General features: G+C 42.1%; 1 protein-coding gene across 1 annotated transcript in view; it reads left to right on the top strand.

Annotated features, from left to right (window-relative positions):
- Positions 1-5,344: 5,344 nt before the first annotated feature.
- Positions 5,345-19,394, top strand: part of TOX3 (TOX high mobility group box family member 3) — a gene marked incomplete at both ends in the record, with an annotated part of 70,504 nt that continues 56,454 nt past the window's right edge. Inside the window, one exon of the mRNA XM_080352274.1 lies at positions 5,345-5,446. Within this exon, the coding sequence (XP_080208400.1) occupies positions 5,345-5,446 (102 nt within the window). The remainder of the gene's footprint in view (positions 5,447-19,394) is intronic.

Here is a 19,394-nt window from a genome sequence, read left to right as displayed (position 1 = left end):
TAACATAGTTCAATAGTATTCATGGTTGTCTCTGCTCTGTAAACAACTCAAATACTTGTTTTTCTGCTAGAATGTGGTTAAAATTGTCATATGTGAGTTGAGGTGGTAAATCCTTCAGGTAAGATAAGAGACTTCAGCAATCCCCACAAACATCAAAGCAAGCACATAAAGTGTTTGAAAAGTTTAACAATATTGTTTTTCCCGGCTTCACAAAGCACTATGTTTTCCTGATTCAGGCCTGAAAGAGATAGATTTTTCACAAGCCAAAAACTAACAGTTGTTATTTTTTTTCCCCTGCAACACCCCATACTTGCACTTTAAAATAATGATTTTTATTTTTAAGGAACGAGTATTAAAAATACATCTTTAAAAATCCTTTGATCTGTAGTTTTCCAGATGCAACAACTGAGACAAAGCGAAGGTACATGATCATCTGGTAGACAAGCACCAGCCTCCGGCTCTCCTGATTATTTGGCTGCTCCCGTTTGCTGGCTGCCGTTCCCTCCTTTACTGCAGGAAACATGGTCAGTGACTAATAAGTGTTTATTGATCTCTGCTTGAGATACTTGCTGAGAAATGTAGATATCAATGAATATTTGATCTGAATTAATGCTAAGAACAAAAGTTTTTTCTTTCCTGCCTCATTATATAGGACATTCATGCCTGTATGATCACTTATAAACGCCAGCTGACTCTACAATCTCATTAGAAGGGGACTTCAGTGAGATAAACTCTAATGAATTAATATGTTGTTAATTGTACTTTTTCTTAGCCAAAAGTTACCAGTGTAGTTGTTGCTTTGAGGGGTAAGTCAAAATATTATTGATTCTCAGCAGCTGTACTGGATCAGTAGAATATAGGTCTAATTCAAAGCCCATTGCAATCAATTAATGGGACTTCCTATTGATTCTATGAGGCTTTAGGTTATTTTCTAAACCAGACCTGGTTGCTGCTCTGTCTTCCTTTTCTCCTCCTGCATTCCATGCTTTTTGTTTTGTGCCCTTTCAACTTCCACATGTGCTCTGGGGGGAGGGAAGGTGCTCAGACACTGTTCCTTAACAGGTGACATTGGGGATGTTGTACTTTGACATCTCCTCTTGTTCCTCTTGGTTCTTATAGGAGTCAACAGATGTGGGAAAACAAATGTCAGTTCTTTTAAAATGTTGATTCTGCATTGTGAAACTGGAGTGAAGAGTCCCATTCCACCCCTTCTCCCTTGTTTTCCTGCCCTACTTGCGTTTGCTGTCTTTGCCAGTGAGAACTATTGGACCAGAGAGGTGGGGCTGGTGGAGCTGCAGAACTTGTGGGGGATTTGGCTGGCCATCTCAGCATTTGGATGTTGGGGAGCTGGTGTGTCCGCTCTTCTCTCTGAGGTTTCTTCTTGCCTCTGCTATTTGTTTGGAGTAAATATCCCCTCAGTGCCTTTGACTTCTGTACAGTAAAAAGAAAGAAAATGTTACTGGTATTGTGTCCCTGTTACAGACCAAGAGACTGACAAAGGGTTTGTAAAGCAGTTTGCAGGGGCTGTAGGTCCCAGCTAAATACAAAGCAAATAAGCCATAACTATGAAACACATATACTTGCTATGTCCTGGTGCAAAGAAAAGGACTTGCCAGGCTTGTGTGGGAATCAGCTGGGCCTGGACATTAGTACATGCAAGCTGAAAGGCTTTCAGCAGCAGTGAGGATTTGTGCATCCATGGCTTTGAGTTTGTATATGACTGATTCACTCCAAGACAATTTCTGCTCTTACATCAGAAAAGCAGTTTGAGTTGTTCTTAATGGCTTTTAAAATTGAATTGTGATGATGAGTCAGAAGAAAGTATAGCTGAAGATGGAACAAAGTCACAGTTTGTGTGTTACTGAATCATAATTGTTGGCATCAGTAGGCATACATTCAAATCTTTATGCAACAGTGCTTTTCAAAAAGTTTATTCGAAATCAAAGTTACCCAGGACTAGGGAAACTGCTGGAGTACTCCACTGACTGTAAGTAGATGCTTATTTTTATTAAACCGGCAGAAAAGAAGGAAATACTCCAAAATTGCAAATACTTCATACTTCCAACTGCTCTGAAAGAAAAAAAATTACAAGTAGAATTGCAAACCCATAGTTTTACTGAAGGACGTTAAAGAGAATAGCTTGAGAGAAGAATTTGTTGGATTCCTTTCAAGTGATATGTACAGAAAGATATAAATTCTTTGGCTCAAATTCCATCTTTAATGTACTCATGAGATGAATGCATTGTTACTAATAAACAGACTTGATGTCAAGTATATAGATTTAATGTGTAGCAGAGATTACTCAAGTTTACTCATTCAATAAACTACATTGGAGAGGTGTTGAGAAAGGAAAACAAACACTTGACTAATTTGTTTGAAAAATTCTCTCTGGCACAATATCACATAAAACCCAATATTTTGTTTAGAAAGATAAACAAGTTAGCATATATATCCCAGTTTCTCTTCTGTTTTTCTTTAAATCACTCGTTAATTTCACTGCAGTCTTATTAGGTCTGCAAAAGACCTAATTTGGACACTCAGTAGAGGTGCCCAAACTAGATTACAGTCAGAACTGGAAATATTTTGGTTGGAAATATCACGAAATTTCAATATTTTAGTTTTGTAATTGTATAAATAGGCAGTATTTCAAAGCTGTTCATCAAATAATATTTTGGGGATAAGTGTTTTGCATAGCTGGAATTTAATTTTTTTAAATTCTGACTGTATTTCAATTTTATACTAACTTCCTGCACCAGTGATGTCAAGATAGCATATTTTAGGGGTTTCCTATTGAGCTCATTCTTTTATTTTCGCAATAAACTTTGTTGAAAACGGTACATTCCATCAGAATACTTAATATCATTATTTACATCACCATTATTTGCTTATCTTCCAAACTCAAGACCTCTGCTCACCCCAGCACCCATTCCCACCCCTCGCCACCCACCCAGGAATCCCGCAGCACCCAAGGTGTTTTGTAGCCTTTCAGAGGCTCCTTGCAACATGACAAATCCTAAACTTGGGGTCGTTTGGTGGTCATTCCTCACTGAAGCAATTTTGCTCTGAATTCAATAGGAATTTGCCTTCATATTTTGACCGAAGTGTAGGGAACCGGAGCGAGGTAATCTGGAAATACCCATGTTTATATACCAGAGCACCTCAGAACTTGGTGCCAATGTTTGTGTACCTGAGAATCTGCCCATTGTAACATGTGGGGTTTACAGCAATGTCTGTCACCCAGAGAATAAAACAAAGCAGGTATTACTTTATTAACTTCAGTTTAAATTAATTTGCTGTGCCTACATGCCACCGGTTTTCCGTCACTGCTCTAATGCTACGTTGCATTCTGAAACAGATTCAATGTCTTTTTATTTCTGAACGATTTGTTTCTCTGAGGAGCATAAAGAATTTTTGCCACAGGTATGGGGTGTGCCTGTGTGAACACTCTGCGCTGCCTGTCCCTCAACCATTTCCCTTCTAGCAACAGAGCAGATTTTGCAGGTTTTTTCCCTTTGGTTAAGAACGGTTGACAAAATTAATATGAAATTGGATTAGGTGTTTTATATAATACGCTTGTTTTCTACTGAGGCATTTATCAGTTCATATACATTTTTCTAGAAAGTTAAATTCTAAATACTTGATGAAGATACCAATGTATATCTGTGCTATGTTCAATTCTGTTGTTAGTGGAAAAGGTCACTTTAGAGATCCTGCTTTGCTTCAGACTTCGACACCTCAGGATCAATATCCGGAATAAGGGTGATCTGGTGTCTCCTGTGCCAGCAGAAGTTACTTGTGCCACCATGAATATTGAAAACAGGATTTTTGTGAATGGAGTTGGGAAGATGTTCGCTTTCTACATGTTGTAGCTATTGACTGTCTCAGGGTTTGCTCCCACCCTATGTAGAGAGTGCAAAATCATGCCTGGACATGCGTGTGGGGCAGTAAGCTCCCGAGGATTTAGGCTTCAGTCAGAGCGGGACTGCAGCACAGGCCCAGATCTGTCTTCAGCACCCACAGCAGAGAGAGGTCTTGCTGCTCTTGTACAGTTAAATCTTGTATACTTGTGTTGGCATTGCTATCTTGCTATCAAATGAAGTTGTAGACAGTCTGGGGTGTATTTCCAGTTGTGTTATAACTGCACAGGACTCAGCCCGAGACCTGAGGGGCAATTCTCTCCCTGCCATAGAGGCCTTGAGTCAAGGGCACATTTTTGTCCTTCTTGCCTTGTCTGCAGGGCACCAGTCATGAGGTTAAATGGCCTTTGTACTACTTTGGCGTTTGCTCCAAAAGTTCTGGAGCAAGGTTTTGGGTCAGGAAAGCTCCATGTCGTAGAGTAGCAGATCCAGCTGTGCAGCACCTATGACTAAACAAATGTGGATTGTTAGCAGATTGTTTTGAATCAGCCGTCGGTCACTTTGAGAGTTTAAGAAGGTTTTGGAGGGGGAGGCAAGCTACTGCGTTTTCAAGTCCCGCTTTTGATAGTACGTTAGAAAAATCTCCTTTCTCCTGCCCCCAACCTCCCGCAGCACGGCAGCGGCGCCCATCACTAGAGTGCGTGACCAAAGCCAAAAGACCGCTGCAAGTTACTCACCTGGAACCCTTCGGGAAGGAGGACGCCCATGGCAGGACCAGCTCCCGGCCCGGCCAGCGGGGGCGGCAGCGGGCGGGCGGCGGGCGGGGCGGGGAGGGGCGCGGGCCCGACCGCTCCTCCCGGGGAGCGCTGCCAGCGCGGCGCCGGCTCTTTCGGCACTCGGCCCTGTTGCACCAGCTGCGGGGCAGCCGCCCCCTCGCCGGCAGCCGCGGGGCGGTGTGACAGCGCCGGGCCCGCTCCCCCCGGCCCCGCGGGCGGGCGGCGGTGACGGTTCCCCCCACCCCTCCCCGCCTTTGTCGGGCAAGGCTGCGGCGCTCGGTCCGTCCGTCCGCGCCGGGCGCGTGGCTCCTTTGTGTACAGCAGCTGCTCCTGAATGCGGAGGCAAAGCCCGTGGCTTGGCACTGAGCTTTTAAAAAACAACAGCCCTCCCTCCCTCGCTCCTGCCCTCCCTCCTACCCTCCCCTCCTCCCGCCGAGGCGGACGGGCACCCACCTGGGCTCCGCCGCCCACCTCTCCTCTCCTTTCCTCTCCTCCTTGTTTACCTGCACTTTTCCGCCGCCTCTTTTCTCGCTGTCCCCCGCTGCCTCCCGGCCCTCCTTCGTCCCGGCTACCCGGGAAGGCTCAGCGCCCCGCAGCTCCGCTCCCTCGGCGGTTTGCCCGCGCCCCAGCCCCGGGGAAGGCACCTGAAGGTGGATCTATTAAACCTCCTGGCCGTCTCTCCAAGTGCACTTCTTGGACCAAAGCACCGGCATGGATGTAAGATTTTACCCGGCTGCGGCGGGCAGCTCGCTTCCCGGAGACCCCTCCAACCTGGACTTTGCCCAGTGTTTGGGTTACTACAACTACAACAAGGTGATTATTCCCGCGTGTGTTGATTCCTCGTGCTGCTGCCGGGACCGGCTCCCCGAGAGCCGGACTTTGGGCTCCGTCGGGGCGGGGAGGCTCGGGGCTGGGGGATGCCCGAGGGACGCCCGTCCCCGGGGAGCAGGAGGCGGCGAGCGCCCGCGGGGCCGGGAGCAGCGGAACGGCCGGGCCGGGGGCTCCGCGTCGCCTCCGTCCTGCTGCCGGGGCTCGCCCCGGGGGGACCCGCCCGCCAGGCCGCAGCCTCGGCCCGCCGCTCGGTACGAAACCCCAACAGACCCGCGAGTAACTTCGGGGTGCGATTCCCTCTCCCCGCGGCCCGGGAACAAAAGGCGCTTTGCGCAGCGCGCACCCTGCGCGGCTCGGGCCGGGACCTGCGGAACTTCTTCCCCGGGCTGGGGCGGCTGCTGCCGCCCCGGCGGGTCGGGCAGAGCCCTGATGGAGCTCGGGCGTCCCTGCGAGGGAGGGGACGCGGCGCATCCCTCCGCTCTGCTCTTTCGGATGATTCCGGCTCTGTTACGGCCAGTCTCTAACTCTGAAGGGCTGTACCAAACAGGAGGGTTATCTAAAAGTACATCAGCTGCTAGCACGGGAAGATAACAGCCGTTTTGGTTTGACAAGGATTGTCAGAGAAGTTGCAGTATCACTTCCATCTATTCACACGTTCTCTGCGGCATGTGTAGTTTACGGGGTAAACGTTACAGTTAGAAGCAATAGTAATTTCCCAGTCGCTACCTTCATTTACAAAAAATATGTTTTAATAATACAGGGATGATTTGTTTCACAAATTACCAAAATCTGGGAAAGGCAAAGTTAAGAATGACACTGTGACTCATGCTATTTTGAAAAAGACTTAGCTGTTTGCACTGTGATGTGTCAATAGCACATTGAGCTATTAGCACTGGGCCCTCACACATGCACATAAAGATCCCTTTCACACTGTGTTTTTCCTGGTGCTATGTTTGTCCAACCTCTGGGGCCTTTTGTGAGGCACTGTATGAGATGCTGGGGAAAAGAAGGGTGCTGCACAAAGTCTAAACTTACATTAAAACCTGTGCTATTTTTAGAATCCTTTCCAAATGAGTAGATAAAGTTTGATGGAATACAAAGAGGGAGAAATAGTATGGGCTTAAGTAAGGAGGTTCAGTAGCTGAAGAAAAGTTTCTCCTGGAGAAATTCCTCCTAAGTAGATCTCCCGAGCGTATTTTTCTGTTGTGCTTTACGATAATCTCCATCTCAGCTGCTGTGATGTTCAAGTCTGCCAGTGCCGATGCGGTGGCTGCCTCCTTGTCGAGAGGCAGCGATGGACTTTGGCTGGAGATGCGGAGCAGCGCTGGTTCCCTGGATCGCGCACAGCCCCTGTCCCGCGCATGCTCCCTGCGCCGGGCTCTCAGCCTGCCGCTTTGTTAGGAGTTAATAGAGAAAGACACGGGAGCATGAATTAAAGATGAAACGTCAACCTGAACTTTGAACGCTGCTAAGGACTTGAGGAGCGCTAAAGTGCGTAATGTTCGCTGCTGTCTGATATGCCAACTAATTTTGGAAACTCCAACGCTTGCTGACAGACAGCATGCTTACTGTAAATTTCACTTATTCAGTAACTTTATTGCGTGGTGTGCATTTTTTCAGGTTCTGTTACAGGTTACTGTACAGGTTCTTATTTATTTATTTATATATTTTTAAGTCCAAGCTCTTGAATGGCTTTCGAAAAACAGTAGTTTATTGTGTCCATTAAGCTGCTGCAAGTGCACAGTTATATATAACCTTTTGACTGTATTTTCCTTCATCGTACAATGAGAACAGAGCACACATTCAGAAAAAGTCCAAAGTAACTAACTTTTGACCTATTCAAAAACGCATTTCGGTTGCTGTGCTTCTGAGCATAATTTTGGCAAGTAACTTGTAGGCCGGGCTTCCAATCTGCAGCAGAAAATATTTTAATTAAGAGAGTACAGCTTACGCTGCATGTGTCTTATAAGAGGTATCTTTGTATGCGAAAGAGCCGATACGGAGCAGGCTGACACGTGCCAGGCTGTGTTGCTGTGAGCTCTCCTTTGGCTCAGCTGGGAAAGCAGCAACGCGATGTACAGGTGTTTCAAGGACAGGAGAGGAATTTGTGAATGAGTTCCTAGAAAGGAGGATCTTAACTGTGTTAATGTAATCTCATTTTCTGCATTGTTTATAGTCTGTAACGATAGGAATCATTGTAAGTTATTTTGGTGGGGTTTTGTTTGGTTGGGGTTTTTTAATTATTCTGAAAAAAAGAGCAGATTTATCTTGAAATCTTTCTTCGCTTTCCATCCATTCTGTCCTTTTCCCTGTGTTCCTAAGGAAAGTAAATGATTACTCTGTTAGGCACTGAGATGACCAGGAGGCACAGAAAAAAAGAGTTGAAATATTTACTCTGCTGAAGTAAATGGGAGAACTGTTATTGATTTCACTGGGGACAGTATTTCACCTCAAGTCTTTCTGAAACTCATTTGAGTATCTTGCCCACTCATCCGTGCCTGCCTCATTGTTAGGAGCTGAATCCGTATTCTCCTTGTGACAGTGACATTGCCTGTGACAACTGCCAGGAAGCAGGAGCTGCGATGGCAAGAGTAAACACATTGCGTGGTTGTACATACGTGCAAAAGCAGGATTATTTACGTGAAGATATTCTCAGGATCATTAAGACGTAGAGTCGATGGCATATGGCCTACCTGGAGAAAACGATCTTGTATTGCAGTGTCTAAATATTTTGAACAGAAATCCTTTTTGTGTAAGTGCATTGCACCCTGCGAGACAAGACTGGCTGCCACCTGGATGCTTTAAACACCTTTACCCAGGACTGCGCAGTTTTTCCCTTTTGTGGGTGCAGCATTGGCAGAAACGTGGCAGAGCATCCCCAAACCCCCGGGCAGGACTCGGGGTCTTGCGTGTCCCCATGGGCAGGGGACACCCACAGGTACCCTCCAGCTGGATTGCCTCTCCACAGCTGCTTTTTAAGAGCAACACCGTGCTTTTGAAACTGATTGTCAGCACCGCATAAGTAGACTTGAGGATAAGGGATGTTATCTTGGGGTTTTTTTGGGTGACGTTAGTTTTGAGTATATGACAGGTGTTTGGAAAGGGACTGAAGTACAAAAGCATCCCTGGCATTATTTGTAGCAGAGCAGTTTCTAGAAGATTCCAAATGGGGATTATTTTTTGTTGAGGTGTGCAACATGGTCAACATGCGTAAAGGGCAAAAGAGGAAATAAAGACACAGAAATGTGGTGATTTGTCCAAGGTTACACGGTCGGTCACTGACATAATCAGGGCCACAACCAAGGTATTCTGAGATTCAGCCCAGTGGTTTATGCTGAATCTCATTTAGTCTAATAGGATTACTTACATGTTTAAAGTAAAGCATGTGCTTAAGTGCTTTGCTGGATGGGGACCATATTTGATAAGTTTTCAGGGCTGGTGTGAGAGTACATGACTTGACCCTGCATGTGTGGCTGCTGGTGGTTTGGGTTAACAGCAACCCACCTCTGCTCCGTGAAGCCGCACCAGTGGAATCATGGTCTGCCCATTTCTAGAAGAATCCTGCTGTGATGTACTGTAAAATATTAACCAAAAAATAGCTATAAAAATTACAGAAATTTGAAAGAGACCAGCTGTTGTAAAACATTCTGCTTCTGTTTTGAGCCCTTTTATGGTTCTGCAGATAGAGAATGATTTTGGACGTTTGCTGTACTTGAGTAGGTTTTCTAAACAAACTTTTTCACTTATTGAGTAAATTATATGTCTTGTATTCAAAATATTTAGGCAATTACTGTTCTTCTTAGCAGATACCTTTTTTATTAAAGGAACCAAAATTCTTACAAAGCAATTTGGAAAAGGGAAAAGAAAGCCCCCAAACCTAAACACGTACAGCTCAGTGCTTGAGTTATCATTATATTAAATTCCAGAATCCTTACTTCATTACTTAGCTGGCTACATTTTATAATGTTTATCTCTTCTGCACAGATTGTCCTTGAAGGATACAAATTTCAAACATCCATACCTTAATTTAGGCACTAGCATACATATGTGAATGTCAGAGCTTGATGGTTTTGGCTGAAGTATTTTGCATTTTACAAAGGAAGCTCAGGAAGGTTATCTTGTTCTTCCAGAGGTAAAGCAAAGACAGCAGTAGTTTAGCAGCATGCTGGACTGGGGCTATAAGTCATACCTATTAGTGTATGTTGTTGGGAAAAAATGGATTACAGTTATGCAAACGATTGAAAATTACTCTTGCAAATGTAGCGTGGCTGTATATGCATAGGGTTTTCTTTCGTCTGGCAGATGGTGAGAGACAATGGGTACATGTGTGCTGTGAAGGTGGGAAGCTCTATGCTCACTCCTCATCTGCCCTGTATATCTGCATAGATGCAGGTTTACATGGGGGCTCTGCTCTGGTGAGTCCATGGTGCCTGGAAGCTGATGTTTGCTGTGGTCACCTGCAGTCCGACCGTGACCGAGGTGGCCCCAGGTGATGGGACAGTGCCAGGAGGCACCAAGGACTCCCACAGAGTAGAGAGCAGAGATGAGTAAGCAGAGATACAAATAGGGGTCTTGCTGGAGGCAACTTAAGGAAGGGATTGGGATCTTTCTGTTGCAATATCAACTCAGTAAATGCCATGTTATCCTCAGCATTTCCCATTGGTTTTCTGGCCTATGTGGCAAGTGTGCTGGATCACTTCTTTCCCAGAACATACCTCCCTATTCTCTGGTATCTCAAAACCTCAGGACTATGCAGGTTACTGCTGCTGGGGAGCAAAAAAATTCCCCAAATACTTGGCTGTTCAATCCAGCCCTAAAAATGTTGGACATATGATTCCCAGTGCTTGAAAGAAGAAGTGCAGTGATCAGATGAGTATGTCCACGCCACAAGAAGACAAATTATAATTTATATTGTCTGCATGGCTTGCATTGTGGTGTTTTTCAGGGCCAATCATCCCCCAGGTTTTGTGATGTACTTAAAGAGGAAACCCCTGTATGTCAAAGGCAGGACCTGTGCAAGAGTCTGTGTTGCTCAGAATGAGCTCATATGATGCTGATGCTAATGGAGTTGTGCAGTTTACAATTTTTCTGTTGCTCAGATAATGCATCTCCTATACTGAATGCACCATATGCTATCAAGACATAAAGAAGAGTTGGTGATACACAAAGTATACTTAGTAGAAGTCGACTTTTAAAAATATTTTTAAGATACTGTTGTTACAATGGGTAACAATTGTATTAGCAAGATACTTGTAATAATATACGGTTATATATGAAGAGTTGGAATTTGATGCTTTGATGTAACCTCTGGTACTATGAGTGGAAATGACTAGTGGGTGTGTTTTAAACAAAGCAATAATTTGTAGCAATTACAACTATGATGTGTGCATGCCATGGGCATGGACACCCACTCACACATCTGGCTCTAGAGGGACAAAATATGGACTAAATCCACAGGGATGACAAGAGACTCATTTCTACAGCATCGCCTGCATCCAACATGGTGCTGCGTGCAGAGGTACTGAGTCCAGCCTAACCCTATAATGAATTATTATGAATTTCTAATAGGATCTAAAATAGAAACACAGGAAATAACAGCTTATAGTCTTTGGCAGATAGTTGGGATGAGAGTAGCTTGCGTCGGCTGTGAGTTGTGTGAGTCATTTGTTGCAGTTTTGTGCGGAGTCTCGAAATGCAGGGCCAGTCCAACTGCGACCTTTGGGTTGTGCTGCAGGCTTTTATTAAATTTACCGTTAATACATGCTTATGTATTTGTTGAATTCTGACACTCCCTAAAAAGCTAACTAATGCTATCAGATGATGATAATCTAATTTAAGAGGAGAAGAATTTGTACAGCACTAATCTTACCTTTTTATCTGTAATCACATTTCTGCTGCTGTAAAATTGAGTGCTGCTACACAGACCTAATGGCAGGGTTGAATTTTCAAATGCTTCAAACTCTTATCTCATCGCCGTCTTCTATACTGTTACCTGTCTGTGTGATGTATTTATAGAGTGCCAGTCACCATAGTATCTTTGCGATGATTGCTACCAAAATTGAGAACTCTGAGGTGAAAATCTAATCAGGACTTTAGATAACAATGTCACACAAGAGCCTTCTGGTCTTTGCCACTGTGCTCCGCTCAGATGAAGACTTTGATGAGATCATGCTTGCTGCTGTGTTATTCATTATTTATTTTCATAACAAGATTTCTGTTTCGTATCCTTTCCACTGCATGTTAGCACCTGTCAGACTAATCCAAATTCTGTTTTGAATGTATTCTCTCTGTACCTGGAACAAAATATTGAAAAATACAGGTGTTATGGGGCTGCAGAACTAGCAAAACCAAAAGGACAGACAGCTGCTTCTGCCACAGTTACCTCGGGTATCCAAACAGATGTTTTCATGAACTTTTTCAGACACTTCATGGTAATGGGCAGACAGGCTGAAAATAGTGTTTCCATCACATTAAAAATAACTGAGGTTTATAAGCAGAGTACTGGAGAGATGATTGAGCAGTGCTGCAGACCCAGTTCTGTTGGAAAAGGTGTGTGTGTGCTACTAAAACTAGACAATGTTAGTTTACTCTTGAAAATGAAAAATGTTTTAAACAAACACGTCATCCAGTTTTCGGTTTGTTTGTATAGTTCATGTGCCAGCTGTTGGCATCAGTGTTCTCTGTGTACTCCTGCAGGGCCAGTTTGCCCAGCAACCCCACTTCTGTAGAAAAGCCCAGGATAGGTATGAAGAGGGAAAAGAGAAACAGGCTGTTCTCAAAAACTGCAAGTTGAAAGTGACCCTTAATATCCCTTTAAGCTTGATTAAACAAAAAAAATATTAAAAAATCATGGATAGAAGTCTATTTTTTTTTTGCCCGGCACTTGTATCTCAGCTTTGCTCATGCTCATTGGAGACTGATTCAGTGTGGGCATCTTTCGCTTGCTTAGATGACGTTATATTAGGCAGGCCCTGGGCGTTTCATGGGAGAAACTTATCAATTCAATGTTTTATTTTTGCTGTTGTAAAGTTATAGCCCTTCTTACTGCCTAGGTCACTACGACCATTTATTATCATTCCTGGTTAAAAGCTCGTGATAACTAAGACTGTATCTTATAGAAAATAGTGGGTTGTGACATAGCGAAGTTAAAATGTGTTGGGATGAAGTGCCAGGATTTGGACTGGCACCCTCTGGAGTGTGGGATCTCTTTGTCTTCTGCTTTTTAAAGATTATTATTTTTTTGTTATTGTTGACCTGACCTTATCTGCTGCTGTCCAAGATGCGAGCTGCAGGGGCAATAGCATGGGCATCTCCTCACTTTCCTCATCTGCCTTGCAAAGCATCTAATTGATGATTATGTAAAATCATTATGTTAAAATGGAATATTTCTTGAACAGGCACATTTACTTAGATGTTTTTTTCTCTATATTTAATATTCTCGACAGTTCTGATCAACTGGGCAACCTAATAAAAGGTTGCAAGTATGTAAAATTGCCAGTATGGAAGGATTTGTTGGAAATGAAGACTAAATGCAGATGTCTTTGGTCACTTGAATTGAGTTGTCTTCATCTCTTCACTTGGTTTCCTTCAGAAAATGTTTCAAAAGAAACTCTTCTGTGTTTAGGACTCAGAGTAGATATAGTTTATTCTATTAGCAGTTAATATGAGAGAAATTAGATAGGGATCTACAAACTACATAGTTTTAGATATGTAAATTAATAAAGTATTAGTTGTGTGGGTTTTATGTTTTGATTTTTTCTTTTTTTCTTTTTCCCAAAGAACCCATGCATGGAAACAACCTGAGCTGAATGAATCATCCTTTCTGTCCCAATGGGACAACTCCTATATTTAAATTCACTGAATTATATAAAGATTTGTAGGTTCAGGACATATTTAAACACCTCAATATTGATTAACTGTCTAATTTTGATATGAAAAATTGTGTTAAAACCATGCAAAAATCAATTGCTGCATGGTGGAGTAGCTTATTTTCAGAGCAGATCATATTTATCTGCTGTTCTTTTTATACTGCTCTCTTTATAGTCGTATGGCTTATACAAATAGTTGAATTTTGAATGGTTTAGGATACTGTGTTTCGGTATTACTTTGTTATTAATAAAAGTACTTTTGTTGAACTGTACTTTTATCAGTAATCTGTTTTACTGATAGAGGATTAGCCGTCCTCTATTTTTAAGCAATTTGCTTTCTTTAATAAGAATTTGATTAGGCATAGGAAAATAGTCATTTTGTTTGCGTTAGTAGGTTAATACTGTTCCTTTTGTGGGTTCTTGGTTAGTGTGTGGATGAAATGTTGATAATAATAGGCAGTCAGGTAAATATGGGGATATCACGTTATTGATTTGTTCTAATGGAAAACTTGATAGTTGTGATTTCCCACCACAGCCCAACATGGTTCGTTTTCCTCCTATTGTTTTGCTTGGTATGATTTGAAATACATTCACCTTACATTTAAAGTAATAATAAAAAAGCCTACTTTATACATGTAAGTAAAAACAAGACCAGATCTCTAGACTGTACACTGGACATACCACAAATGTTAATACTTTGTGAGGTGCATGCACAAGAGCTTCATTTAGATTTGCACTAGGAAGTAATCATTAAAATAAATAATATGTTTATATTTACATAACTTTGTTTGTGGTTTTCTGAGACTGTCCAGTAAGTGTATTTCAAATAACAAAAAGAAGTATTTGGTATTAATTTGGTTTGTCCCGCCAAATAATTTACAAGTGCAAGGTATTACTAAATAAAGGGATTTAACAGATGTTTCTTCTATCCTTTTGTTCTGAGACTTTTAAAACCTACTTAAAGTTCCCCATGTTTTTGTTCTCATACCTTTGTCTAGGACTTTTATTTAAGATATTGGCTTTGTGTTGGGATCTTGGGTGACGTTTGTAAGATGCATAGGGTGTTATATGGCATGTTGAAAATACCCAATGGTTGTCTGGAGGATTTGACAAGCCGTACATAAGTGCATTTTCAGTGCTGGTGCTTGTCTTACCGTTGTATTTTTAAAGCAATGTTTGAATCAGAGGTGTGCATCAGTGGCACAAAGCAAAAACCTGAAGTTCTTGGAGCCACCAACAGCTGGGACACAATTTCAGTAGTTGTGCAACTTTGACTGAACAAGGTGAAAGGCGGGCTCTATAATCTAGGGCTAAATATAACTCGGAGAGATTAATCAAAGATCATATGAAAGGAAAACACAGTAGTTTTACTCATTAAATACCCACTCAAGTAGGCAAACCAGGAGTACTTTGGTATTTTGCATACACAGATTTGTGGTATGTTCAGTGCACAGCTTAGAGATCAGTCTTGCTCTTCTACCTGTGTTTCTTCTCAAAACCAGAGCTATAAGATCATATTGCGAGCTTCTATGTTTATTTTGCCTCAATCTGCAACTGCAGCTTTCCCAGTTTAAGGAGCAAACTGTTTTTCTAAATTTAGTCGGAAAACAACTTGTGATAGGATAGCAGCCTTTTTCTGTCGTCTCTGTTGGAAAGGGTTTGAGTAAGGATGGCAAAGATTGGCTTTGACTTCTATCAGCACAAATATATTGCTGGCGATAACATATCATACAAGTCTGCTGCCTCTCTGCCTGTATTCTTGTCTCTAGGAAATAGCAGTTTTTCAAGGAAGGTCACAGAATTTGCCCTTTTGTTAATAGTCTGGTGGAGAGTTTACATAACAGAAAATAATCCCGATTCTCCACTTGATAATATATTGAAGTTTTGGGGGTTTTTTTGAGCTTTGTGTTGGTTTTTGTAAAGAAAAATTGGCAGCTGTTAATTGTAGCATGTCACTAATAAATGTTAAGTCAAAACCGTGACTCTTGTACAGTTACATGTTTTTAAAACACAGATAATATGTGTTGGTCTGCGCCAATTCTAACAGTCTGCCACTGCTTGGAAAATGTGGGGAGAGGTGATTTGCTGCTATACAGGACACAGGCATCAGGATATGTACATCTTCTTTGGAGATCACAGGGCTCCTTATCATTGTAACTTCTGGATTGCTAATTAACTGTACTCCACTATAGCTCTCTCTGCATCAGATTGCATGTTATTTGTGTGTTTCTGCAGAATTATTTCTAAATAAAAGTTTTTAAGGTTATTCCATCATGAGGCATAAGTGAGACAGTGATGATGGAGAGCTTGATTCATATTATGACTAACAACAGGTGAACATTATCTTGTTATGCCTCATTCTCAGTGTTTCTGTGACTCAAAAAGGATGATAAACTCCATTAAAATATCATGTCATCAATAGAGCCAGTATTTAAAATGCACATGAAAGGATAATGGGTATCCATATAATTTTAGACTATATAAAGCGTTTGTAGCTCTTCTGAGTTTCATTTATTCTCTGTGTGGGTGAGAACTGATATCAAGCATTCACCTTGCTTTCTGCCACCCAGATGTAACCTTTTTCTTTTAAAATAAATGTGAAAGCAAAAAAAAAGAAGGAGCAATTTCCATGGAGGAAAATCAATTCTGGTCCTTCAGAATCATGAACTCAGATTGATACTTTGCAGCTACAGTGAGCACAAGCAATGCACCAAGGATCTGGCACAGAGTTTTGACAGTGAGAAATCTTTAATCTCTTACTTCTTTTGAACTGCAGTTTTCCATTTATTCTTATTTTGTTGAGTCTTGCTGTTTTAATTCATCTTCCCCAGTGTTGCGGAGGGGAGCAGTCATAGTATTCTATGCTGCCAAAGGAAATGGCCATTTGTTGATTTAGAAAAAGGAACAGAGAAGTGGCTGTGAAACACCTCGGTGAGAAAGAGGAGATGGTGGCTAGGGAACACTGCCAAACATTTACAGTTCCAGGATCAAGTATTTTCAGTCTGCCTGAGCTCCTAAACTCCCTGCAGGTCTGGGTCTTGATGTGTGGTGCGTTGGGGAATTTTTTTTGGTGAGTTTTTTGTTTGTTTGATTTGTTGTTGTTGTTGTTTGGGGGAGAGGAGGGTGAAAATCCATGTTATTTACATTCAAAGATTGCCTATAGGTTTTGTAGAACTGATCTTTGGTTCTCTGTTGCTGAAAGAAAGAGACAGGTTCATCTTTGCTTCTCCACTCGGTCGGCTTATGGCACCCAAGCAAAGGAGCTCCTCTCTGCATCCTTTTTCTGAAACTCAAGTTGCCAGGGGTCTTTGAATGTAGAAATAAGAAATAACAAGATTTTAGATGATGAATCTCAGTATGTTTGCTAGAGCAAAGCCCGTTGCTTTATTGATCCCAACTACTGAAGTTTTCCCTGTGAAGATGATTTATGTTTATCTTCAAGAAAACAATCGATGCGACAAACAAACTGAACTTCATGCAAGAACTGATTTAAAACATGCTCAACTTTTTCTTTCTCATCTTTACGCTCTGAAATCTTCTATGGATTCAAAAGAAATGGGTGCAATCCTGCTCTTGCACATAGGAATATACCCTCTTTGAAGAATAGAGATGTTTCTGCTTTTGAATTGAGCTTCATAAACTTGCTGGAAAAAATTCAGCTGGGAGGATGTATTTTGAAGCAGTAGTTTCTTGGGCACTGAACCGTTCATTTCCTAAAAGGATAAAGCCACTTCTTTATACCTGCTGACAAAACAAAGGAATCAGTACTGATAATATGTTACGTGGGGACAGGCTGTGATGCTGGTGAGCGTTTCCCTGGCTGCTGAAAAGTACCAGTTCATCCTGGCCTCTCATCCTTCCCAGGAGCAACACGTCTGCCTCACTGGAAATCAGAAAAATGGTCAGCAATTCGTTTTGTTTGCACTTTTAGTAAATAAATGAATCATTATTATGTTTTCTCCAGCCTAGATATCAAGTGAAAGTGAAGCAAAATGTTGCGTTCAGCTGCTTCAAGTTGGGATGGTCTAGATAATCTTCATCTCCCAAGTGTGAAAGAACTGACACATAAAATTGCAGGTCTGGCAGCAAAGATTTTTTTTTATTTTTTTTTATTTTTTTTAAATAAGTACCTTACAGTTGAAGAATTGATTTTTCTTAAGAAGACATAAGAGATCTGAAGTATCTCTGCTTTAGCAGTAATACTGGCAACAGCAGAGTGAGAGAAGTCGGTGTTGTTCCAAGCGGGGCTGTATAGGCGCCAGTGATGAGCTTAAGCTGGGGATGAGGAGAAAGCCCTTGGCTTCCCAAGGAGCTGAGCAGCCACCCCCAAACAACGGGACAGAGAGCAGTGGCCACTCGTACAGCTTGGAGTTTATTTTAAATATCATGTGCTGTGCTTGGCTGAAACAGGGACCATGGGGTTGATTGTACTTTTCATCCTGTTTAACGTGATACTTTCAGGCTTCATGTTTGCATTCCTGAACATGATATTGAAGTTGCATTACGAGCTCTGTGATCCCAAGTGAGTCTCTGATTTGGACAAGGCAGCTGTAGATGTGATAGTTACTTAAAGGCTCAAGAACAATTTTGGAGTTATGCGTAACAGCTGGTAAAGAAAATTCATGTCTGAAGTCTAATTTTGTAGCAGAAAACTATTATAGATGAGCTTTATAGATGCTGGGGAGTCACCTGTGAACATGGAGGGATTTCTTCGTTCTTCCTTCAGAAACAGCGCGCTTTTCCTTGGCGGTGCTGGGGAGGGAAAGGCCTGGATGTGTCTGAAAGAGGTGATGGAAAAATCCACATCTGGAAGTGTGACAGTCTATAGAAGCGTGGCAGCCAGTTGTGAGATGGGTTTGTTTGGATGTGGGTGTTTTGTGAGTGCACATCAGACTATCATCTCCCTCCTCACCCCAGTGCTCTGCTGACCGGTAACTGCCTTGGTTCTGAGTTTATAAAACACTCTGGTCTTGTGGATCTGCATGAGAACTTTGTTTGTGAAAAACGTTTGGACAATGGAGGTAAGCAGCATTTCAGAGAGGTGTATGAAACACCTGCAAAAACGTGCAGCCCATCGTAGTATCATTTGTGTTCTTGAGCAATGTGAGTCTGTTTCACTTCTCTGGAGGCCATAAAAATTGAAAATGATGGTAGTGAATAACTTTATTTTGCCTTTAATCCATGAAGACAGAGTATGTAGTCTTGTTTTTGTAGAAAGTGCCATGTGCCAGCACTAGTGTAAATATTGCAGCCTAGTGAGAGCAGCTACTACAGCTACACAGTTCTGTGCAGATCTTCTCCTCCAGCCCAACTTTGGACACCTAATTACTCATCACCTGGCCTGATTGGTTTGTGTGGGAAATGAGAAACTCTGATTCCCTCATACAGTTGGTATTGTGTAGAACATAACTTCTTCAGTTTTAGACTTAAGCAAGACTGTTGACAGTACCAGCTTTTTTAATATATTTGATAAAAGTAAAATTACAGTAGAGTAAATTAAGGATTAGAGTTAAATTGTGGATTACTGGTTAATATCAAATATGATAGAAAACTATAAGTGGGGCATTTGTTCGTTTTAAACAAAGATTATCTGGTGCCTTCCTGAGATGGTCCTCTGGTTGGACTATATAAAATTGAAGCTTTCTTTGAAAAGTTCCATTAAAAGAGTAACACTGAGCAGAAATTGTGTGTTAACAAACTTGAGAACTCTTCAACTGCAGTGGAATGAGTTTAGTTATTGCTTATAAAAGACATGGCCCAAACATGTGGTACAATAGCATGCAACACAAGTCAAAGACCTGGTCAGTCATAAAGCTTTTAGACAGCCTCTCATTTGTAGTGTGAATGGTTAATTTTTTTCGGAAGTGATCACTTGTTTGCACTGGTTCTGAGTCTCTGCCTCAAGAATTCTGTAGATCTATTTCAGAAGTCCAGAAAAAGCCAAACAAACAAACAAAAAACCCCCCACCCCAAACAAACAACAACAAACCAAACGAACACCGCCACCTGAAAACTAGCACATGTGCTAGTTTTGAGTTCTTGAGGACTGGATGGCTCTTCCT

This window comes from Nesoenas mayeri (genome assembly GCF_963082525.1).
Source record: "Nesoenas mayeri genome assembly, chromosome: 12".
Taxonomy (NCBI): Eukaryota; Metazoa; Chordata; class Aves; order Columbiformes; family Columbidae; genus Nesoenas; species Nesoenas mayeri.
This window is presented reverse-complemented; position numbering and strand designations above follow the sequence as displayed.